We start from the raw sequence: 24,258 nt of genomic DNA on the forward strand, positions 1-24,258 counted from the left end.
CACACCCACCAGAGGCTCATGTGGACCACAAGGAGGTCAGCAGGAGCAGGGAGGCAGGAGGATTAGGCACAGCACACCTAATCCTGGTGAGCTGGGGCTATAAATAACCCAGATTTACCAAATACAGAGCATGTGGGTCAGCACCTGGCTCTGGGCAGGAGGTGTTTGGGGAGTGGGTGTCAGCTCAGGGCTCTCAGAAAGTGATCTCAGCAAATCCAGGTGCCCTGAGGCTTCCACTGCCCAACAGAGCATCTTCCCCTTGCGGGAAATCAGTCCTGCCCTGCTTCTCCCAGGGCAATGTGTGAAGGTGTTTTGCAAAAAGTGGGATCCTGATGGGTCCCTGTTATATCCCAGGGCTGTGAATTTGGGGAGGGGGAGCTGGGGGCTCCATGGTGGAGCTGGGAACTGGCTGCTTTCTTCCGTGTCATGAGCTCACACAGAAAATCTCCTTTGCACCCCCTAATCCCTTAAGAAGCTGCAGGGTGGGCAACCACTCCCTTACTTAACAAAGCCCTTCAAGGAGGAGCTGCTGATTAAAAATTAAATCGGGTGGGGGCTGAAATTGCTGCTGAGACCCTCCCAAGGCTGGGGGGCACCTGGGGGCTGCTCTGAAATGCAGGGAAGGGGGGTCTGGTTTCAGGGTCATGGCCTGGGGAAAGTGAGTCACAGTTTACAGCTTAACGGAGGGGCTTAATTAAACTGTTATCTAAGAACCAGGAGCCCTCCTCATGGGGTGCCTCAGAGTGATGGAGGGGGGTTCAGAAGGATGCACAAAGAAGGGAGGGCTGTGGAATTGTCTCGACCCACCCACTCTGGAGAGGGTTCCCAAAAATCTCCTGCCCTCACAGGCTGCAGCGCCCCAATGGAACAGCCCCAAATGGGCCTTGGGGTGGACTCTGGGGTTCTCTGATGTCCCCAGCCCTTGGGCACAGCCACAGCAGGGATGGTGGCACATGGGATGGAGGGGAAGGATTTTTTCTCACCTGCTTGGGCTTGTGCTGCTGGGGGCTCCCTGGCTCCTCACTGGGGCTGTGGGGCACAGAAACCAAAAGGGTCAGGGCTTCCACAGGCCCTGGGGGCACGGGATTGCCCCGATTTTTGGTAAAGGGGGAAAGGTCAGTGTTTCATTTGGTTCCAGCAGCATTTCCCTGTCTCAACTGGATCGAGCTTGCCTGACATCATCCTTCCTAACTGGGAACACAGGACAGGCTCTGTCTTGGTCGGGGGGGACAGCAAGGAGCTAAATTTGGGGATCCCCATCTAAGAAACTTTTCCTCTCAGTAAATCAACGAGCATCATCCCACCAACCCCCAAAGAAACAACACAGTGATAAAACTGCTCACTAAAGCACATTGAAATTGAAAACAGGAGAAAAGAAAGGAGGAGAGGGGAGTGTGCTGGGGTGCCCAGTACATCACCCACCCAGTGGATCCCACCCCATATTATCCACCCAGCAAATCCCACCCCACAGATCCCACAGTGCAGATCCACCCCACAGATCCCACACCACATCACCCGCCCTTCAAATCATACCCCACAGATCCTACCCAGCAGATCCCATTCCACAGATCCCACCCAGCAGATCCCACCCTGCAAATCGCACCCCACAGATCTCACACTGCAGATTCACCCCAAATCCTGCTCTTCACTCACCAAGGAGACATTTCTGAGTGAAAAACAGATACCCAGGAATCCCACCACATGGATCCCACACTGTGGGTCCCACCCTACATCACCTACCCAGCAGATCCCATCCCATGGATCCCACTCTGTGGATCCCAAACCGCATCACCCACCCTGCCAATGGTACCCCACAGATCCCATCCCGCAGATCCCACCCTGCAGATCCCACCCCACAGATCCCACCCTGCAGATCCACTATGTGGATCCCACCCCATGGATCCCACCCCACGGATCCCACACTGTGGATCCCAAACCGCATCACCCACCCTGCAAATCACACCCTACAGATCCCACCCTGCAGATCCACTCTGTGGATCCCACCCTGCAGATCCCACACAGCAGATCCCACTCCACATATCCCACCCTACATCACCTACCCTGCAAATCACACCCAGCAGATCCCACCCCACATCACCCACCCAGCAGATCCCACCCCATAGATCCCACCCCATAGATCCCCGTATCCCACCCTACATCATCCACCCAGCGGATTCTGTAGATCCCACCCAGCAGATCCCACCCCACATCACCCACCCTGCCCCGGCACCGACCTGTCGGCAGCCCAGACTTCCCGCAGGATCTCCGTTTGCAGCGGCATCGCTCCCGGCACGGCCCGGCTCAGCCCAGCACGGCTCAGCCCAGCACGGCTCGGCCCGGCACGGCTCAGCCCGGCACGGCTCAGCCCGGCACGGCTCAGCCCGGCACGGCTCGGCCCAGCACGGCTCGGCCCGGCACGGCTCAGCCCGGCACGGCTCGGCCCAGCACGGCTCAGCCCGGCACGGCTCGGCCCAGCACGGCTCGGCCCAGCACGGCTCAGCCCGGCACGGCTCGGCCCGGCAGGGCTCGGCCCAGCACGGCCCGGCTCGGTCCTGCCCTGCAGCCCCTACCAGCCCAGGGCCACGGGGTCAGTGGCAGCCGCAGGAGCCAGAGCAGCCTCCCCGCATCGCCCCCGCACTCCCTGCGCCGGGAGGAGGAGAAGGGAAAGGAGGAAGAGCAGCCGGGGGAGGCGATTAACTTTATTTCTCCTGAAACTCGGTTAATAGGATTTTCTCAGGGGCTGGCAGCCAGCGAGAGCAGCTGGCAGGGAGTGATCACAGGAATCTGCAGGAATGCAGGGGCTCAGCCAGACCCCAGAGCCTTTAGGGGTGCCCCCGGCTGGTTGGGCTCCCTGGCACAGCACAGCCAGTGGGCACAGAAGTGGCTGACTGTGCTTAGGGTTATCCTCCCTGGGTATCTTTGTTTTTCACCCAGAAATGCCTCCTGAATTTGGGCTGTTTTGTGCGAGCTGAGCGTGGAGACCCCATTTAGGGGAAGGCAGCATCCCTGCTCTGGGTGGTGTAAGGATCCCTGTGCTGAGCACTGCTGTGCCCTGAGCCCTGCCCCACGTCCCGAGGTCTCTTTGGATGTGTTTCATAATCTCCTCATGCCTCACCTCCCCATTACACCACTGAACTCTTGCTATTCCTCCTCAGAGGCCCCCAGAGATGGTGTTGGGCTGCAAAGCCAGACAAGCCCAGTGTCCCCAGTGTCCCCAGTGTCCCCTTGGCCCTGCCCAGCCCACCACGGTCCCCCCAAACCCCCAGCCCGTGCTTGGTGCCACTAGATGGCATTTGAGCACTGCACACCCACCGGCACCGGGAGCTGCTTAACCCTCCTTACAAAACCCTCCTGGTCTCCCTCTCATCTCCAAACCTCATCATCCACACCAGTTCAATTTCTCTTCCAAGGGACAGAAAAGCACCAAGCCAAAATAAACCAAAAATCTGGTTAAAAGATGAAAAGCCCAGGTTTTGCAGAGGTTCTGGGTCTCACAGCAGCCGCCAGGGAGGGGCATCCCACGGTGGTAGGAAATTCCTTCTGCTTAAATGGATGAGCAGCTGGAGCAGCCACGCGGCTGCTGTGCCACTGCTGCAGGTGGGAAAACACACAAGCTTGAGAAATGATGCTTCAGGTGCGACCCAGTGGGACTAGAGAAGAGGAATTTTAACCAAATCTGGCTTATTCTGCCAAGATTGCGGAGAGGGGTATAAAAGAGGGATGGGCAGTGCTTATACCCCCCTGGCTCAGCTTTCTGTTCTCTCCCCACTCAAGAGGCACAAATGACCCCTCCACCCACTCAGCTGACCCTCAGGAAAACCCCTCCCAAAATAACACACTGGAATGGGAGAAAAAAGCATAAGGATAAACCTCCCAGGCTGGAAAAACAGCTGAGACCCCCAAGGAGCATCCCTCAGCCAGGCACTTCCAAAGAAGCATTGCTGGCTCTCCAGAGAACAATGGCAGTGAGAAAAAGGGGCAGCAGCAGCTCTTGGAGACATTATTGGAGACATTATTGGAGATACCAATAATTCCTCAATTTCTGGGGCATCTCCCCACAAGGAGCACCCACCCATCCTCCCCACAGCCACCCCCTTTGCTGAGCAGGATCCAGAGAAAGAGTAATATTTATTTTTTCTTTTTCTTTCAGTTGTTTATTTTCAAGCTCCAAAAGGGGTATTATTGTAGAGACAGGAAAAATAACAACTGGAAAGCTGTTCTCATGGGGTAGAGACAGTGTCCCTTGAGGATGGACAGGGCTGATGGCTGAGGAGGCAGCAGCAGCTCTGGTGCAGGGACATCGTGCACCCAGGACCCCCTCACCATGGCAAAGCTGCTCAGTGACAAACCCATGGCACCAGCTCTGCCTTTCTGAACCACATGTCCACCTGCTCTTTTATTTTCCCCACATCCAGATCCCAATAAAAGCAATAAAACTCCCATTTAAAGCTGGGAGCCAAGGCATGGGGTGCAGGCTGTGGGTTGAGCACCTGCAAAGCTGGACAGGCTTTTTTGCTCTCTAAAGAAACAGGAACCAGCTCCTCCAGAAGGTAAAATCTGTGTGTTCCCCCCGCCCCAAACAGTGCTTTAAAGGCTAAAGATGTCCCTGCACCCCCTAAAGGGGCTGCACAGAGGCCATTGGGTTCTCATCCTGGCTCTGCCCTGCAACCTTTGGCCACAGGCAAGGAGTCAGCAGGGGACAGAGCCAATCCCTGTCCCCGGGCTGTGCTGGGACACCCAGAGGCAGCACTGCAGGGTACAAGGAGCACGTCCCACATCCTAGCTCCTCTCAGGGGATGCTGTGCTGAGAGTGGACACACAAAGCCCAGGGAGATGGAGAAAGCTGTCTGCGGAAACCTCCCAGGAGCCAAGCGCTTTAATTTATCATCATCATCATGGTTTCTTTTCTTTTCCCTGCTGCCCAAAGGGTATTTGTTCCACGTGCAGTGGTCCCACGGTGTCCTGCCACTCCTGCTCTGCCCCCAGAGCACCCGGGGCGGTGGGACGGGGTTGCTTTTCTTGGCGAGGCGCTTTTGGCTTCCACGATCACACAAACTGTAACAAGCTTTACAAGGAGACACTGGCGAGTCCCAAGGTTTGGCAGCAACCTTTCTCAGTGTGGGCAGGAGGCTATGCCATCCCCTCCTCCTCCATCATACATGTCCTTCAGCCTCTTCACCTTCAGAACCAGCAGTTTTGCGTCCTTTTCCGCACGCCGCCTTCTCCTCTGCTTTTCCCGCTCCAGTTTTGCTGGCTGCTTCCTGCCAAACAGCAAATGAAACACACTGAGCTGGAAAGGGGAGAGGGAAGGGGCAGGCAGGAGGCAGGGGTGCTGGGAAGAGGCTCAGACAGGATGGGGAGAGGTAAAATTGCCCCCCACAACTCCCCTGTGCCCATCGAGCAGTGCAGCTCCCACTGGTGGGTTCTGCTTCCTTGGCTCAGTGGCTGGTGGAGGTTAAAGCTTTTGGAAAGGGTGTGGGAGCCCTGGGAATGATGTGGAGCACCTCACTGAAAGCAGGGCCTGACACAGAGTGTGGATGGACGGATGGATGGATGGATGGATGGATGGATGGATGGATGGATGGATGGATGGATGGACGGACGGACAGGGAAAAAAGGGATGAGGAGGTAAGGCAGCAGTGCCAGAGTGGAGATACGGGACCAAGCTGTGGGTGCAGCCCACCAAGAAGGTGCAGGAGAGCAGCACTCGGGCTCAGGGCAGCCTTATGCCAGCCCCAGCAGTGACTGTGCCCATCACAGCTGGCCACACAAGCCAAGCTCAGTGCCAGCAGCTGGCCCTGATCCTTGCCCAAGCTGCTTGTCCCAGCACGCTGCTCCCCAGGGGCTGCACCAGTCACTTAATCCACAGCCTCCACCTCCAGACACTGCTTCAGAAGAGGTTACACTAAAAATGACCCATGCAGATGGCTTGCAAAGCTGTGTCCTCTCTCATTACAGTACAGCAGGTTTTGTTCAGTGGAATTTTGGATGAGAGCCTGTTCTGAGACAGCGATCTCTCCACCCAAGCACAGGAGCAGGTATTGCCTTACCAGCTTCAGGAAATCCACACTATCATGTCTCAAAATACTCCTGCCAGAGATGGAATGACACTTCATTTTACTGGCCACCACCAATAGTCACTGGCTGGGAGCAGCCAAGTTAAACACCAGTTCCAGCCCTTTATCAGCCCCTGTGAGCTCACACTGCAAATGCTTTTATTGATGATTGAGCACCTGATGGCACCCTCCGCATAAGAGAGACCAAGAAGTAAAACACTTCTTCCCACTGCAGCAGGCTCTATCCCATCCTGACCTAAAATTTAATCTGTCCAATCCTCCATCCTCCATCCTAATTTAATTTGGTTTAACCCATCTGTTCTCATCTGTGGAGCATCCCTCAGCGCAACCCTGGATGGCCAGAAACGATCAGCACTCACCTTTGCATCCCTCTCTGCAAACTTTGTGAACATGTTGGCATAGATCCTGCGGTCCCTCTCGTTGTGCTCCTTGGTTTTCTTCTGGCACACAGAGATTTGGGATTTCGCTGCTTTGTTCTGTGGGTTCACTTCCAGCACTTTTTGAAAGTCACATTTGGCCAGCTCGAACTCGTTCATCAATAACCTGGCTTCACCCCTCCTGTACAAGCCTTTCTCATTGTCCTGGTCCAACCCCAGAGCCTGGGAACACACACAGGTCTCTGTTAACATCTCTGAGCCCTCCCAAGAGATCCCCCACAGCTGAAGCCTCAATAAATCTGTCAAATTTAGGACAAGGTGGCTTCAAATCTCCAGAGCACTTGCATCTTGCTCGACAAAAATTGCCTCATCCCCATTGGCAGCTGGGAGATCATTAGTGAAGTTTTATTATCTCTCCTTGCTTAAAATACCCCTGAGTGTGGCAGGCATACTCCTTCTTATACAAAAAGAAATTTTTAAAAACTCCACCAAACTCCCAATGAGAACATGCAGGAGAAGAGGAGGCTTCATCCTCCAGGCTCATGCTGATGCCTTAGGACTTCAGCTTTTATATTTTTCATATATGTAATTCTAAACTCCATGTACAGGGCTAGCTGCTGTTCTCCCATTTTGGTCAGACACAACAATTCCCCTCCAGGCCTGGAATCAAGGACACCTCAACTGCCTCAGGCCCCAAGATATGGAAACAAAAGTGAGTTGGGGGGAGAAAACTGGGGTTAAATTACGTCATTACCTGAAGCTGTAATTGCAAGATTAACCCCCGATATGAAAATGGCCAAGTGAGAACTCGTGACCCATCATTGTCCATTTTTTGGGGCGCAGTCCGTAAATGTACATCAAGGTCGTTCAATAAATACAAATGCTTTTTATCCCCTTAATTTTGTCTGGCCTCTGTGTTTGGGTAGCCCGTAAAGGCACCAGTTTCTGGTGCCCAGGGATGGCAGCAGGGCCCCCCTACCTTGTCACAGCACTCGACAGCCTTGGCGTACTCGCGCAGCTTCAGGTAGCACATGGCCAGGTTGAGGAAGGCAGCCAGCAGGAAGGAGTCCGAGGCTTTGGACTCCTTCTCAGACAAGCCATACTCCATCTCCAGCCAGGACACAATCTTCCCATACTGAATCACCGCCTGCAGGTACTTGCCTTCCTGAAAGGAGCAAAAAAATGAGGCTCAGGCTGCCCCTGGGGTGTCCTGTGAGCAGGTGACAAGTGGGGTGTTCAGTAAACACAGGCAAGGAGGAGGATCCCAGCTCCTACAGAACCAGCAGGTTTGGGAAATTCTGAGCCAGAACAGTGGGGAGCTGGGGTGCCCCAGCTGGGAGGGGGAATGCAAAGCCCCTCAGCAGGGTTTGATCTGCTGTCCTGCTCTGCAGGGAGCACACAGAGCCAAGGCAGTGCTGGCAAGGGATGAGATATCTCAGGGAGCATCAAGGAGTGAGAAAAAGGCAGAGGGAGGGCAGGACTCACCCTCCCCAGCCCTATCTGGGGGCACATGGCTTCTGTGACGCTGATGGCTGCCAAACTCAGCCCCAGCTCCCCTGCTCTGCCTCTGCCACCCCCGAGTTCACAAACCTTGAAGTACATGGTGCCCTTCTCCTTGACCACGGCCGCCTGCTCCAGCTTCTCCTTGGTGTCCATCTCCCACGACTCCTTGGCCTGCAAAGGAACACTTGGAGCACTCCCAGGGGAGCAGAGCAGCCTCCCCTGCCCCAGCAGCACCGTGCCACCCTCTGGGACAGCGTGGTGACACCCAGGGCTCAGCAGGGCTGTGCCACAGAGCCTGCACACAGGTCCTGCCCCTGCTTTGGCCAGAGGGATGGCACAGGCAGGGGACCCATCCAGGGATGTGCAAATCCCATGGGCTTCTCCTGCATCCCATCCCCATGGGCACAGCCAAGGGCTGGCTGGATGGAGCAGCGTTTATCTGTGCAGTCCAGGGGAAAAAAAAAAAAAAAAAGAGAGGAAAAAAGGAGAAAAAAGGGAAAGAAAATAAAAAGAAAAAAGGAGAAAATGGAAAAAAGTAGAAAAAAGGAAAAATTATGAGAAAATAGGAAAAAAGAGGAGAAAAGAAGAGAAAAAGCAAGGAAAAAAGGAGAAAAAGGAGGAGAAAAAAAAAAGAAAAAGAAGAGGGGGAAAAAAAAGGAAGAAGAAACAATAATATTAAAATAAAAAGAAAGTACAAAAGGACAAGGTTAGGAACAAATAAGAGACCCAGCCTTGGAGCTGAGCCACAAGAATAAAACAAACCAACAGAGAAGAACAAATTGAGAACACGAAGCTCCTCGGTGACGTGTCCACTCCAGCAGGGGTTGGGCTGCAGCCACGCCAGGGACAAAGGCTGGAGGCTGCACAGGCCCTGACATTCCTGCAGCCCAGGCAGGGACAGCAGCACCTCTGCCCTCACCTTCTCAAAGCTCTTCAGGGTCACCTCGTACACCAGCTCTGCGTTGCCCTGGATGCCGAATTTTGGCTTCCCGGCCTCGCCAAAGCCGTACCTGCAGGGCAGGGGAGGCACTCAGAGAGGGGAAAATCTGATTTTCAGCAGAGCTCGCCCATAAATGCACACCCAGGCTGCCACCCACGGCTTTCTAGCATTTTGGGGACAGGTGATGTTACTCTCCATGAGCCTGTGGACGTACAGTGCATACATTGGGAATTGTCCCTTCTGGCTGCATCAAAGCCATATTTTTACACAGGCTTCTCTCCAGCCCTGATCATTTCCAGAGAGACATTTTCATCTCAGACACTGGGCTGGGCTAAAGCCCTTTCACCTGTTTTTTTTTTTTAAATCATCTCAATATTCCTGTTTACATGCCACTGGTCACCCCTGCTGGTGTCCTCTGAGGCTCTCCCTGAGAGTTCTATTTTCAGGATCACCATGTCCCACAAGGGCTGGAGGCTGAGACCCACTCAGAATCGCTGTGGGGATGCTCCTCACCGTGGGCTGAGGTAGAGGATGCAGTGCTCTCCCCTCTGCATCTTCTCCAGGGCCTTGTCAATGCCGATGGGGATGTCGTGGTCCTCTCCTTCGCCCACCACGAACTTCACGTCCTTGCAGTCGAACCTGTGGCCACCACAGAATCCCTCCAGGTGAACTGCGGAGGGGAAAGAGGGGCAGGGTGGCACTCAGAATCACCATGGAGAAAACTGGGCTCCAAAGTGTCTTAGAAAGCATTTTATAAAGCATCTCTCCCAAAACTCAGCAGAGCCTGCAGGAGGGAAGACCCAGGGCTGGAGGAGAGGGATGGGGAGGCCTTGGGAACGTTGCTGAAAAGCAAGGCAGGCATATCTTGTCTAAGCAGGGACCAAACAACAGATAAACATCGTGACTAATATGTTCCCCTCGCACTCAAGTGCACGAGTCAAGCCTTACTGGAACTGGATATTGCTCCTGGCACGGCGCCACGCAGAGTTTATCACGGTGATTACAAATCCCCTATACTGTGCTATACTGCCTTGACTCCTGCCTCCACAGCAAGGCCACGTTCTCCCGACTCTGAGAACTCAAAGTACAAGATAAACTTTTTTATTTTTAATCTTCAACCAGGAGCCGTGCTGTTCCAGCCCCAGCGGCTGGCAGAGGCGCAGGCAGAGCGGACACCGGGTACCTGGCACATTCTGCACCTGGCACTCCTGCCTGCCTCTCCACAGCAAGATTATTCTTTTATTTATGCAAACCTGAAGACGTTCCAGGCTTTGGGGACGCTTTTACAACCTTTGCATTCTGCTTGCAGGGTAAAAGGCATACACACACGTGCAGGCATCAAGGAAAAGCAATTTCACAAGGAACTCCCACATATTGTTGGGGGGGAAAAAAAAGCTAAAACAAACAACAACAACAAAAAAGCTTTGTAAGATGAAAAATTCACAGCTGTTCTTAAAGGTTTTGCAGCCTGCAAAGACATGAGATTACCTTTGTTTGAGGGGAACAGAATGCAGCCTGAGATGCTGCAGGGCACTGAGCATCCTGCTGTGGTGGCAGGTGAGGGGCAGGACAAGCTGGGCACCAGAAACAGCCATGAGGGTCTGGGCTCTGCACAGGAGAGCTGCAGCCTGGGCTGAAGGAAATCTGAGCCTAACTCCTGCCCTGGGAGACCCTCAGAAGTCCCTGGGACACATCCTGCATCCATCACTGGTGCTCAGTGACCACATCAGTCAGGCTGCTGTGAGCTCACCCAGCTTGGCATAAGGACAAAAAGCAAATCCACCTCCACCAGGGACAACCTCTGCTCTTGCACTACTCAAAAACCAAGCTGGCTGGTTCTTTAGACACAGGAAATGTGGAAAATCCTGCCTAAAATACAGGTAAGCCACCCCACAGCCCTGTGTATTTCCCTGCTCGCTCCTGGCCAGCACAGATCCATAATCCCTGACCCCAAAAGCAGAACTGCAGCTCCCCCAGGTCCCACATCCCCTGTGGAATGTGGTGGTGATGGGAGGATCCGCTTTAAAACAGGATGCACGAGGGGATGTTGTGATCCTTCCTTCCAAGGATAGCGCTGCCCTGTTTTAATTGCACAGAAAACACAGCGAGCACAGAGGGGAAAATCTCAGCTCGGGTTTCCAGGAGTGGGTCAGCTGGTTCAGCCGCTCTTGGATTACAGAGAAAAAAAAGTCACTGAAGGAACATCACTCCGGTTGCAGCTCTGACTTATTGTTCTCTCAGTGCCTGCAGCGATTTTGTTTTTGAAGAGCTGAGAACAGAGTGTACTGAGTGCGGCTGGCACACGAACTTGATGTGCTGACAGCAATTTGTACTCAGATTAAAAACGGAGAAGGAGGAGGGGTGTGGGGGGAAAGGATGTAACAAAAGCTGGAATGCCAGATTTCAACTGCAGCACAGGTTTTAGGGAGCAGAGCTGGGATTTAGGGTCTGTAAAACTTAAAGCCTATAAAAACCCGGAGGTGCTTGCTCCTGGAAGAGTGATTTATCCCAGCTTTATTCCAGCACCTCCCAAACTACACAGCTGAGGTAAACCATGGACTGCTGTGCCACCCCCAGAACAGTGACCACTGCTCAGACAGTGGAATTTCAGTTCAAATCTCATTTTCCCTAAAAGAGAGTCAGGTTAGAAGAACCATCCACTTAAAGCTGCGAGCTTGGTAAGCTCTCACAGCTCAGATTCAATTTCTCAGTTGATAAAGGGACTTTAGGATCTTTGTGTACAGGAGCTCTGGAATTAAGAAATGAAAGTAAATGTGTCCCATATGAAGCAAGCCCTGTGTGTGTGTCTGAGCAGTTCTTAGAAAGGAAAAAAACCTAAATCTCAGTCTGCCCTCCCCTGTCCAGCCCCACGAAATGTCTGCTCCAGAGATGGGACCAGAAGAGGGACAGTCCAATGGGATGTGAGCTCCTCATCCTCCCACATCAGCTGAGACCACCCCAGCCTCAGCAAACCCCTTGTAATAATTTCCTTCCCCCCACCATCAGCAGCCCTGTGGCCGTAAGGGAAGGCAAAAGCCCCATTCTGTAAGAAATGTGATGGGAACCCCCAAAAACACCATCAACAGTGGAACGAGGAGGCCAAAGAAACTGCTGAGTGTCCAAAACACTGAGCAAGATCTCAGAGGAGCATCCCCAGCTGCTCTCCAGCCCACCTGGCCCTGGATGGATGTCACTGCATCCGTGTCACTGCTCAGGGCAGGGATCAGCTCAGGACTGAGCCCTGCCTGTCCCACAGGGACCAGCACTCACTCTCCACTGTAGCTCCTTCATTGGGGTTGGAGTAACCTTCCCCCTTCCTCTTGATCCTCCGGATGATCCCTCCATCCTCAAACAAGTCCTCGCCCTTGAAGTCAAGCAGCTCGACCTAAAAAATAATAAAGGGGAAAAGTGGGCAGAGAGCAGGGAAGGGGAAAGGAGAAGAGAAAAACAACAGAGAGCCACAAAGCAGCAGTTCATCCCCTGGCTGGAGAAGCAAGCCAGCTAATTCTCCTTTCAGCTGACGAGCAGAAGTTGCCCATAAAAACCCAGATCCAAAAACCACAGCATAATACACAGGATTTATTAGAATCTGGGACACATCCAGTACCTGAAGCATAGCACAAAGTAACAGCAAAAATAAGTTTATTGAACCTGTAAGGGTACAACACAGCTGATGCTGTGAAAATCCCCCAGAGTGAGCAGGAGCTTCCCCTTCATCCTGTGATGGGATCAGCTCTGAACCTCAGCTTAGTCCACACTTGGAAGGCCTGAACCTTAATTTAGGACAGACTCTCTCCTCCTTCCATGTCCCAAAGAGCCCTGCCCAGGGAGTCCTCAGTGCCAAACCCTTACCTTTCCTACCACCCCTCAGCACTAATGGTTTTCTAGCACCTGCAGGCATTTCCCAGCTGCTTTCTCCTTCCCTTGTGCATGTTGAAACCAGGAATATGCCCACTCCCTGCCCCAGCACCAGGATTCTGCTAAACTGGAGTTTCAGTCCCAGCCTTCCAGCTCAGACACACATTTCTGAGAAAGCCCTGGCAGCAGTTCCTGGAGCAGAGGGACACGTTTCAGGAATCCAAGTTGGCTTGTTGCTTTCTTTTTTTTTTTGTTGTTTGGGGTTTGTTTTTTTATCATTATTATTAATAATATTTTTTTTTTTATTTCTGAGCTGGCTGGCAAGGCAGAAAGGGAGGGAGCTGGCAGGCTCACCAGCATTACTTGCCTCAAAGAAGAGGGTGGCATTGGAGGGGATTTTGGGGGCACTGCCAGCAGAGCCGTAGGCGTACTCAGGTTTGCAGAGCAGGTAGCAGATCTCTCCCTTCTTCATGGTGGCCACCCCAATGTCCCATGCCTTGATGACCTGACCTAGGAGGAAGGCAGGTGTCAGGCAGGAGGGAGCAAGCAGCAACTCAGCAACAAACCCAAAACAAAACAACCCCACATTCAGCAGTGACCTAAGGCGGGGCTGATGCTGTCCAGCTGTCCTGCAGCAGGTTCAGGGGTGATCCCGGGCTGATCCCACCCTCCAGCATCCCCTGGAGCAGCTCACCCTTGCCCAGGCTGAAGATGAAGGGCTCGTTCCGATCACGGCTGGAGTCGAACTTCTTCCCGTTGGCCAATTTCCCTTTGTAGTGCACATAGACCTTGTCCCCAATCATGGGACACTCATCCTCACTCCCAGGTCTCTTAATGATCTGAGAGAGAGAAACCACCCGTGAGCTGGGGCCGTGGATGCATATGGAAAGGGAGGGAGATACACACACAGGCATTTACATAAAAAAATATATATATACACATATAGACCCCAGTGCTGCCCTGAGTAACAGCAGGGAGCTACTCAATTTACCCCTAAATTTGCCCATCATCAACTCCTGAAAACAAATCTCAAAGTGGAGCCAACAGCAGTGGAGCTGGACTGGGCTGGGAGCAGAGACCAGTCCACACTGGGACTGGATAAACACCATGGCTCCAAACCTGCAGTGAGCACAGCTCCACTCACTCTGTCCATACACATTTTACTCACAGGGGTGTGTCAGCTCACTACTCACTCCTTGTCAACACTTTTTTCTGCAGGCTGCAGCCGGGAACAAGCAGTTCTCGAGCTGAGGATGGAGCAGGGGAGGATGCTATTCTTGGAGGAAAGGTCCTATTCAAGTGGAGAAGTGTAAGTGCTGAGGAGCAGAACTATCCAGAAACGGCCCTGAATATGAAAAAGGGGCTGTGGAGCAGACTGGATGACCTCAGTAATGTGCTCTTTCTAATGTTTGTGAGTCACACACAGAAATGCTTTGTGGATTTACAGCTAATAATCTGATTAGGAACACAATAGCAGTGAAATTCACGGAGCAGCCCGGGCCCACCAGCCTCAACCACCACTCCATTCTCCTTTGCTCATCCTCTTTGCCTTGGAAATGAAAGAACTCGACTCTAGAGCCCTGGAGCTGTGACCCTGAGGGCTGGGGTGACCTGCACCCCAAAGGGTAGGAGGGCAGGACAATGCAGATCCCCCTCACCTTCAGAACCCCTCGGTCCTTGGATGGGGTGATGTCCTCCCCACGCTCAGCCAGAGCTGCTGCCTGCACCTCCCCTTCACTCTTGGTGGCCTCATCAGTGGTCATGGTCTCCTTGGACCTGGGGGAACACAGCACAAACCCCGTCAGCCTGGCAGGGTTTGTCACCCTGCATGGAAACACAACGCACAAATAAAGGATTTTCCCCAAAAATTAAAGCAAGCCCAACACCAAAAGAATCCCAGCTATTTGGGTGGATGAAGAGAAAATTCATAGCAAAATGGGGGATTTTTGGGCAAACTGCTGGAGCACTGTGCTCCCAAATGTCACCACATAAGCAGCCAAGGTGCCAGAAAAGCCACGTTTTCCATTGAACACAGACTTTTTCCAATGGTTCCTGGTGAAAAAAAGAATTGCCTACAGTTTCAGAAACATATTTCCTGATGATTTCCTTCAGACCATGGGGCTATTTTGGTAGCTGCACTGCTGGGCGACACATCATCAAGGAAACATGTGACGGAGAATTAGAAAGCGATGGGATTTTTAAGACATAAACCAGATCTATTAAAGCCACTGTAATTGTGAAACTTTCCCACAGTCTTCAGCTGGTGGAAGCTGATGTTAACCAGCAGGAGAAACCATTCATTTGGGGGACTCAAAAAGAGCAAAGAAAGGATGTTTTCAGCTCCAAGGAGAGATAAGTCGCGCTGCGAGAAGAATTGCTTTCCTCGCACCCGGGTGGAAAGGGAAGGACTGGAGCCCGGCCCCCCCAGCACAGGAAGCCACTGAGACACAAAGAGCCCTGAAATGGAAGAAGCAAAGAGAAAAATAAGGGAACTACTTGTTGCAAGGCTCAATTATCACAGACTTTGGGTGGTATTTTATGGGATTCTGCTCCCTTTGCTCTGCGCTGCTGGGGTTTCAGATGGGGACATCTTTTTTTAAAAAAGCATTTAAAAAGCAAAGCAACATGTGGTGAGACCCATTATCTCACAGGTGTTTACTGGAAAATATGCCATGGGTTGCTTTGGGAGAAATGTTTGATGATGTGGTGGTGAAGCAGTGGTCACCCAAAAGGGTGATGGGTGCCCCATTCCCAGGAACATTTGGGTGAGCAGCCTGGTCTAGTGGAAGGTGCCCCTACTCATGGTGGGGGACTGGACTAGATGGCCTTTAAAGCTTCCTCCCAATGCAAACCATCCCATGATTCAATGATTGGGGTGCTGGGATGCTCTCCAAGCCACCACAGCCTTCCTCTTGGAGAGGAGTGAGGAGGAGGAGGAGGTGGTGCCCATCCCAGCACGGGCATGGCACCAGTTCCCAGCACAGATCCCCTGCAGCACCAGGGCCACATCATCCATAACCCACCCACCAGGACCAGGAGGAGCCCAAAAGGCAGCAAAGCTTGCCCAAGCATCACCCCCTTGTGGGGACAGAACCTCCCCAGCTCCACCAAGCAGCCACGGCTGGGATGCAGGAGACGGACAGGGAGGCGCTGGCTCCGGCTTGCCAGTTGCTAAATCCCACCAAGAGACATCTAAAAATACACCCTACGCATCCTTCTCATTATTTTTCTACGTAAGCAATTAGAGGAGTCATCCAGGGAAGCTGGCCAAGGCGGGCGGGAGGGGAGAGCTCTGCGTCAGCAGCCCTGGGAGGGAAGGAGCCCACAGGAGCCAGCTCTGGAGATGTGGAGATGTGGCCCTCGTTAGGAAAGAGCCCCCAGGAGCCAGCCCTGGAGATGTGGCCCAAGTTAGGAAAGAGCTCCCGGCTCCCCCGTGCAGCAACAACGGCTCCAAGTAGGTTAGAGCAAAGAGTGCACTGCTCCCACTTATCTCCCATTTGGAGCGACAGGAGGAGGCTGGCCAGGGGCCAAAATCACAATTAATTTGAAACAAACAGTTGTAGGGCAAAAAAAAAGGAAAAATATCTGCTACTCCCTGAGGTTTAAATAGAGAGCAGGCAGGGATGTCATCGAGCACAGCCAGCTTGCTGGTGGTGTCAGAGCCTGAATCTTCTTGTTTGTGTACTCTGGATAAGGGAGGGCATTAATTAATTAATTACTCTGTGCAAAAGCCCCTGGGAGATTCTGACACCCCAAGCAGGTCCTGCTTTCCCGTTGCTGCTACTACCCACAAGATTAATGTTGTAAATCTGTAAATGAAGCCAGGACAAACCATCCTCCCTCCTCTGAACATCCACACTGCTCATTTCCCTGGGATATAAACACGGATGGGTCAGAAAAGCACAGAAATAAATAAAAACGATCCTTTAAATTTAACAACTCCCTCTCGACACAGGTGCTGCTGCCTCCCAACACTGAGGAACAGCTGGAAGTGCAGAGGGGAGAATGGGATGCAGATGTCTGACCCTGGGCTGAGGACAGACAGGTATCACACATGCTAGGGTTTCACCATCCATCCCCAGCCCCGATTCCTAGAAATCGGCGCACCGGGAATCTGCCAGCTCCAAATGGAAACTTCATGCTGCAGATCCCTCCCAGAGGCTCCCAGGAGGGGAAGGGGATGGGGAACAGCAGCAGGGCTGGGCAGGGCTCTGAGGGGTCTCACCTTGCCACCATGCAACCCTTGGGGAAGGTTTGGAGGTGCAGGGAGAGTCCAGGCGCACAGACACAGCGGGGAAATACCTGGTGAGAACAGGGAGGGGACAAAAAGGAAAAAATATTAAAAAACCACATATGCTTTTTTATTCTAAAACAGGATTTCAGAAGAAGAAGGGAGAACAGAGCAGTTTGGAGACCATCATGGTCAGAAATGGGTGATGAAGACTATGGCCAAAACCTGTTTTGACTCCCTGTTTCCACAAAACAGCATCTCACCATCAGCTTTACAAAAAATAAATCAAGGCTATATCCTGCCCAACTGCTGCACTGGGATGAAAATTAACAGGATGAAAAAATAAGAAGAGTTGGCTGCTCCAGGGTTTGTTTTTTAAGACCCACGTAGCACAAAGCACTTTCACTTCCACAGCACCACAGCAGCCCTAAAAGCTCAGATTGCAACACAGGAGGGAGTTTCTTGAAAACGCAAAGGTCAGGCTTTAAAAAAAACAAATCTGAAAGAACAGCAGGGAGATGTGGGGCCCTGGATCCTGGTGATCATCACCCCAAATCCCAGCCCCTCAAGCTGCACAGGCATCCCCCAGCACAGACTGATAATGAAGAATAACCCAATTAGTGCAGCTGCTGTCTCTCTCTCCACTGTCCCACAGTGGATTGCTTCCCCTTCCATCACAAACTGCTTTTTTCCTAATAAAATCCCTTCTTGCTGAGCAAGCTGTGCCTGTGCAGAGGAGAGGACACACCAGAGCAGTGATTTTTCCTGGATGAGGGTGTTTTAAGACACCTCAAGGCCAGCCTGCTGAGCAGAGGCCAAGGAAGGTGATGGTCATGAGTTAAATTTGGGATTTCTAACAGAACATGACGTTCCTAAGATGGACAAGCAGCTCCACATAAGCTTCAGCTGCATCCCAACACAGAAGGACACACCTGGACATTCAGTGCCATTTCTCACACTCATACATTACAGTTAATTTTTTTTTTTTTTTTTTTTTAATCCTGGCCACTTTCTCCACCTCCTTCAAAACAAACAGGGAAGCCATAAAATTGAACCCATTGTTCACCAACCCAGAGCTCCCACGGATCAATTTACTTCCCACCCTGCACGTTGTGCAAGCGGCCAACACCCCGGCGGGCCAGGCACGGCGGCTCCTGCTCCAACAAAAATCCAAAATGCAAACAGAGCTGCTGGGATTGCCCCCATGGCACCCGGGGTGAGCCCTGATTCACCAGACACCACAGCACAATCCCTGTTTTCCTGCATCCAGGGTGAACAATGTGGAGACCCTGGCACCAAACATTGGCACCACACCTTGGGGACACCTCAGAGAGGGATGCAGCCCCCAAGGACCGTGAGGTATCTGCCCATGAGCACAAAGGCACCATCAGGGGAAGGTTTTAAAACAATTAAGAGGATAGAAAACTACTGAGTGCAGCTCACTTATGTTCCCATCACTCTGGCTGCACCATTCTGCCTGGCGGATATTTTTAAGCTTCTGAAATGGTTTTATTTAAGGTTCAAGTCATAACTAATTGATTTTTTTTTAAACATATGTGGGGTAAGAGGCTGTTCCTCAGCTGCAGAGAGAGGAGCAAGTGAGCAGGATGGGTCAGTAACCCTGCCAGAATAAATATCCCAGGCAAAAGCAGGATGGGTTCAGTGTCTCTGCATCCCCTGGGGTGAAGTGAGCGGGCCCGTGCCAGCAGCACACAAAAGACTTTCAGAGAGAAGTGGTTTTATCCCCCCCAGTTCACAATATAAACCCATTAAAAATTATCTGGGTCTTCTGCTGGTTTTCTAGCAAGGAAATGCTTGCTTGGTTTTCCCAGGTCACTTCAAAATAAAAAAATAAAATCAGAGGGATAAAGCTGCTCTGAGGTCTCTGGTGAGCAGCCTGTGGTGCATCTCCTCCAGAGCGGGAACCCACAGGCACAACACCCTCCACTTTCATGTCAAAGGGAATTCAAAAAAAGCAGCATTTTCTTTTCTCCTCCCTTATTTTGAAGGATAAGCTTACACCAGGGAAAATCCCACAAAATCCACAGACATTGATGGGTAGCTGCTGTCCCCAGGGGTTAAGGCGCCAGGGGCAGGATGAGGCTGAGGATTTTACACAGGGATGCTCTGCTGCTCCTTTCCTACCTGTCCCCAGCAAGGATTTCAGCTGCTTCCACCACAAAAATCACAGAACAGATCCTCAAAACACTGGAAAAACCAGGAATGCCCAAAGTCTCTGCTCTGCATCAGCGGGGAGAGGCAGCAGCCTGCACCCACCCTGCTCCTGAGGGGCTGGCGCAGCTTCTGGTGATGGCAAAAACAAATGACAAAACAGATGATAAAACAAAATAATCCAGGAAATATGGGAATAATGAGGGTGTAAAGAGCTGTTCCACACCAGCCTGAGCTTCCTGGGAGATGTCTGGCACCCTAACAAGCTCAGAGGCAGTAACATATAGACATGAAGCAGTGGGGAATGCAACCTCCCAAAGCTTTCATAAATTGGGATTATGTAACTGGACAGGGGAAAAAAAATAATAATATAGCCAAGCAGGTTATATAAACCATCTGTAAAATGTGAGAAAGCACTTGACATCCCACTACCCACTCCTTGGCACCCTCTTCCTGGGTTTTCTGCCACCAAAAACGAGCGAGGTCCTTCCAGTTGTGTCAAAACAAGCAGGGACAACAGACCAGCCAGGCTTTTGGGAGCTAAATATTGCACCTCTGGCTGGTAAATGTGAAGTTTCCCTCCCCACAGAGCACAGCAAGGGAAGCCCAAGCCCTCCACTGGCAGCAGCTACAGCAGTGCTGAGCAAACTGAATTTCAAGTGACAGTTTGGGGGGGGACTAAAATAAACACTAAACAGAAATAAACAAGAAACTCCTTGTTTGCCAATTCCGTTTTAATTTAGCCTTTTCTCCGGGATAAATGGGGCAATTAAACTTGGATTTATTTAATTTTGTTTGTTTGTTTGTTTGTAGAAGCATCTCACTGCTCAGATTTGGGGGTTTCTCCGAGCAATTTGTGAGCCCTGGCAGGGGCAAATGCTGGGTTTGATGATTTATCCCCACGAACGAGGGCTGAGCAGCACCAGGAGCATCCCCAGGGGGGAATCCCCAGCTCAGCACCCAGAAATAACCCAGCACCAGCTGCACCATAAATGCCAAATTATTTCGGGCAATTCCCAGTGAAACCAGCCTGCTCTGGGGCCAAGGGAGGAATTCTTGGAGAAGCATCACAAGGGGACAAACTGGGGTGGCAGTGCCATGGCTGTGAGGGGCAGGGGACAGCACAGATTTGGGGACAATGCTGCACCCCCTGCCACCAGAGGGTGAGGACGGCTCTGACACACACCTGGTGGGCAGCACCTGGGCTGGGGAGTGAGGCTGCATCACACCTGAGCTCCTTTTTGGGATGGTGGCACCTCCCAGGAATGATGCTCCTTGTCAGGCTCATTTTATTTAATGTAAATAAAAAAGTACTTGCAATAATAATATTTTTCCATCTAAGGACAATTATTTTTCCATCTAAGAGGAATACTGCTATTTACAAAGATGGGGCACTGCAGGTAGAGGAAGATTTAACTGCAGTCCCTCACAGCTCCTGACTCCTCACTTTACGATTATTTTCCTCATTTTCCAACGCGCTCGCTTGCAAAATCAGAAATCCTTACTAATCACAATTACTAGTTATGGAAAAAGCCTGTCAGCTCCATGAAAAACAAGTTACATGAACAACTTGTACGTTAGAGCACTCGTGGCCACTGCTTTACACCCACAAGCACAGAGCACTAAAATAATAATAATAAAAAAAATCCTTGCTAAGTAATATCTATCTCCCTGTAATGTGCACAGGATCAGGAGGAGTTTCACAGCTCCCTCAAGGGGCTGCAACAACTTTATATGAATTCATGTAACTGAGAGTGACTGTAAAATAAAATTGATATAAAATAGTACAAAATGAGAACTATCTGAGGACAAAGCATTTTTCAAGCCATTTACAAAATATTTTCCCCCTGAGCCAGCCTGGGAGCTGCAGCCAGCCCGAGGAGGTCTTGGTGCCAAGCATCTCAAACCTTCCAGCAAACTTTCTCCTTCTGCAAGCAGGTAATTAATTAAAACACGCGTAACCACGCGGCAGTGATGTTCCTGAGGGATGCAGTTTGCTTTTTGCTCAGGAATTGTCCTTATTTTTTGGTTCATCCCAGCAGGAAGATGCTCTAACAGCGCTGGGAAAGGACCCCAGCATGACTGAAGCGTGTGCTGCGCAAACACAGCCTTGGGAAGATGAGGTTATTTGCATTTATTAAAAAAAAAATTAAAAAAATCCAGATACAGGCTCTGCCAGACGTATTTAATGATTTTCTTCTCCCCAGCCCTTCAACAGGACAGGGGAGGAGGCAGGAGGGAGGCAGCTTGCTTATGTTTTAAAGGAAGCAGCAATTTATGCTTTCAACTTTTTTAAACTTTCAATGCCAATTCCCAGGTTGGCTTTGATATCCCAGTGACGCCCTCAAACCCACCTGAAGTTTAATAGCTCATTAGGGTGAGACACTATTTAAACTCTATATTTAAAGCCATAAAGTATCAGCTCCTGGCTTCTTTTTTAAGGGTACTTTTGTTTTTAAGGGTACTTTTATTATTTGCAGGAATTCAGTGCAGCTTTGGAGCCTTTCCATTATATTTTATTTTTTTTATTATTATTTGCACCGGTGGGGGCAGAAACTCGGGACAGCTTTGGAGCCTTTCCATTATATTTTATTTTTTTATTATTTGCACCGGTGGGGGCAGAAATTCAGTGCCGATTTGGAGCTGCATTCTGGGGACACCCCGATGTCAGACCCATCTCCCACAAGCTTCTACATCCCATTGTGTCAAACAGAGTTTCCTGGGAAGAGCAGGCTCACTCCAAAGTGCCTTTTAAAAACAGAACCTCCGCAAGAGTTTTTACGCCCGGAGAGGAGGGGAAATGGCAGAAACTTTTTTAAAAAATTACATTTACCTTGTGCAGCCGCTTCTACCTGCTGTGTGCGGTGATGCGCGCACCCTGCGGGCTCTCTGTGCCCGGCGCTGTCAGGAGAAGCGCTCCGGGAGCCTCGGATGGGGCCGGAGAAGCGGAACCCGCCCGGGCAGCACCGGCACCGGAGCATCCCCACGGGAACTCCCCACGGCGGCTCCGCGGGGCGCAGACCCCGCCGCCACCCTCACCCCGCGGGCGCCGCCATCCCCTTCCCCGGCGCCCCTTCCCCGCTCGGTGTCCCCGCACGTCCCCGGCACGTCCCAGCCCCGCACCGCCGCACGCTCCCGCACCGCCTGACCCCCAGCGGTCCCGCAGCCCCGCACGGGTGTGGCGGGGGCCCAGCGCCGCTCACGGGGCTCTCCGGCCCGCGGTCCCACCTGTGGCCGCCGCTGTCGCCGCCGCCGCCGCCGCCGCCCGGCTCCGAGTGGCCCCGCGCGCCCGCCCGGCCCGGCCGCCCCGCCCCGCGCCTCGGCCCCGCCCCGCCAGCGTCCCATTGGCCGCACCGCCTGCCCGTCTCCGGTTCGCACCTTGCTATTGGCTGCGGAGGAGGGGATATGCAAATCAGAGCGCTGTGCCCGCGCGCTCGCCCGGGTGGCACCGGCGGGGCCGGGAGGGAGCGGGGACAAGGAGAGGGGACGGGGACAGGGAATAGGGGACGGGGACAGGGAGAGGGAAAGGGGACGGGGACAGGGAGAGGGAAAGGGGACGGGGGATAGGGAACAGGGATGGGGACAGGGGCAGGGAACGGAGACAGAGACGGGAACAGAAAACGAGGGACAGGGAACGGGGTACAGAGGACAGGATACGGGGGACCGGGGCAGGGACAGGGGACAGGGAAATGGGACAGGGACAGGAACAGGGGACGGGGGACACAGACAGAGGACAGAGACAGGGGACAGGGACAGCCCTGCCCCGGGAAGCGCCCCGGGCTGTTTGACCCGTGCCATGCCCCGGGGCTCAGCCCCATGCCGTGCAGGGCTCCTCACTGTCTGTCCCCAACCCCGCGGCTTCGTGCGACCCCCGCAAGGACCCCCCAAACCCCGAGGTGTCCCCGAGGTGCCCCCGGCTCCCCAAGGGCAGCCCAGTCCCTCGCAGCCCCTCCGGGGGTTACAGCAAACACCGCGCTCAATAGTGAAATATTGCCTCAAGGCTGGGGACAGAGCTGTGGGTTTGGTGGACACAGCGCTGCTGGAACACGCAGAAATGTTCCAGTTCGGGATAAAAGAATTGAAATTTTTGTCAAGAATATCCCCCCCGAGATTAGAAATCAGAGCTTTTGTGATTAAACATCTCATGTCTGCCTCATTGCTGCAGCACCTGAGCCAATAGAGACAACAAAATCTGGGGGCAGATTTAAATTGGGACATCTCTGTTTTTATAAAGTGGTCATTTTTTACCAGGTTTGTGTTGTAATGAGTGCCCACAGCTCCCAACCTGCACCCTCATTCCCACAGGTTGATCCAATAAAACCTTCAGGGCCAAGCTGGAGGCAGCGCTGCATTGGTGGGTGCTCTCTCACAGGTCTGCTCTATAGCTGAGTTTGATTTCCCAGCTGTAATTTAGACACTGGTGTCACTCATTAGAAATACAGAGTGAAAATTAAAGCCTGCTTTAGGAAAGGAAAACAAAAAGTTGTTTTCATGGCATTTAATTTTCAACCCTGGTGAATCTTGCATCTGGTTTCAAACATTTCCCTCCCGGCTTTAAATTTCCAAGGGCTTTAAATATTCATATACAAAACAAAATTAAAATATTGTGGGTTTGCAATACCAGGAAAACCCACAGCATAATTCCATCAGGCCCCTGAGATAACACCAAAACCCTGAAAAACCCCATGGGACCAATGGCAGCAATGAGCGAGGGGGCTCAGCCTGGTTTGTCCTTGTACTACAAAAATGGTAATTTTTTTTTGTTTGCATAGAAAGCGCCCCCAAAAATGCATGGAAATAAAGATCAGGGTTGTTTTTTTAGAAAATAAAAGGCATCTTCCAAATCCCTGCTCTGCCAGTGCCAGACCCCTGCGGTCACTCTGCTTTCTTGGGTGGGGAGCTGCCCTAAACCCTCACTCACCCAGTGCTGGGGTCTGCCCCGCTCACCCCCAGCCCTGTAACACAACCTGGAGGAAATCTGTTCCATAAATAATCCTGTTTGGCTTTGTGACGCCTGCCAGAGGTACTGCCTGTTCCCCCTGGCCCTCCAGCTGGCCACACATGTCCTGCCCCAGCCCCAGAAGGACAGGGAGCCTTGGG

General features: G+C 52.2%; 1 protein-coding gene across 1 annotated transcript; it reads right to left on the bottom strand.

Annotated features, from left to right (window-relative positions):
* Positions 1-4,127: 4,127 nt before the first annotated feature.
* FKBP5 (FKBP prolyl isomerase 5) lies at positions 4,128-22,428 on the bottom strand. The gene is made up of 12 exons (XM_058819346.1): positions 22,387-22,428; positions 16,981-17,057; positions 14,414-14,531; positions 13,450-13,594; positions 13,123-13,265; positions 12,168-12,282; positions 9,411-9,567; positions 8,877-8,967; positions 8,045-8,128; positions 7,434-7,619; positions 6,437-6,676; positions 4,128-5,261 (listed from the first exon to the last, which is right to left on the bottom strand). The coding sequence occupies exons 2-12, from the start codon at positions 16,989-16,991 to the stop codon at positions 5,154-5,156; spliced, it is 1,398 nt and encodes a 465-aa protein (XP_058675329.1). The 5' UTR covers positions 16,992-17,057; positions 22,387-22,428; the 3' UTR covers positions 4,128-5,153.
* Between the last annotated feature and the right edge of the window lie 1,830 nt (positions 22,429-24,258).

Source organism: Ammospiza caudacuta, chromosome 24, assembly GCF_027887145.1.
Source record: "Ammospiza caudacuta isolate bAmmCau1 chromosome 24, bAmmCau1.pri, whole genome shotgun sequence".
Lineage (NCBI taxonomy): Eukaryota > Metazoa > Chordata > Aves > Passeriformes > Passerellidae > Ammospiza > Ammospiza caudacuta.

Excerpts from the sequence above, each read along its gene's own strand:
- FKBP5 (XM_058819346.1), bottom strand. Across the intron at positions 13,266-13,449 it reads CATCTTCAGCCTGGGCAAGG|GTCAGGTCATCAAGGCATGG; the intron begins GTGAGCTGCTCC and ends CCTTCCTCCTAG. Across the intron at positions 7,620-8,044 it reads AGGGCACCATGTACTTCAAG|GAAGGCAAGTACCTGCAGGC; the intron begins GTTTGTGAACTC and ends TGCTCCTTTCAG.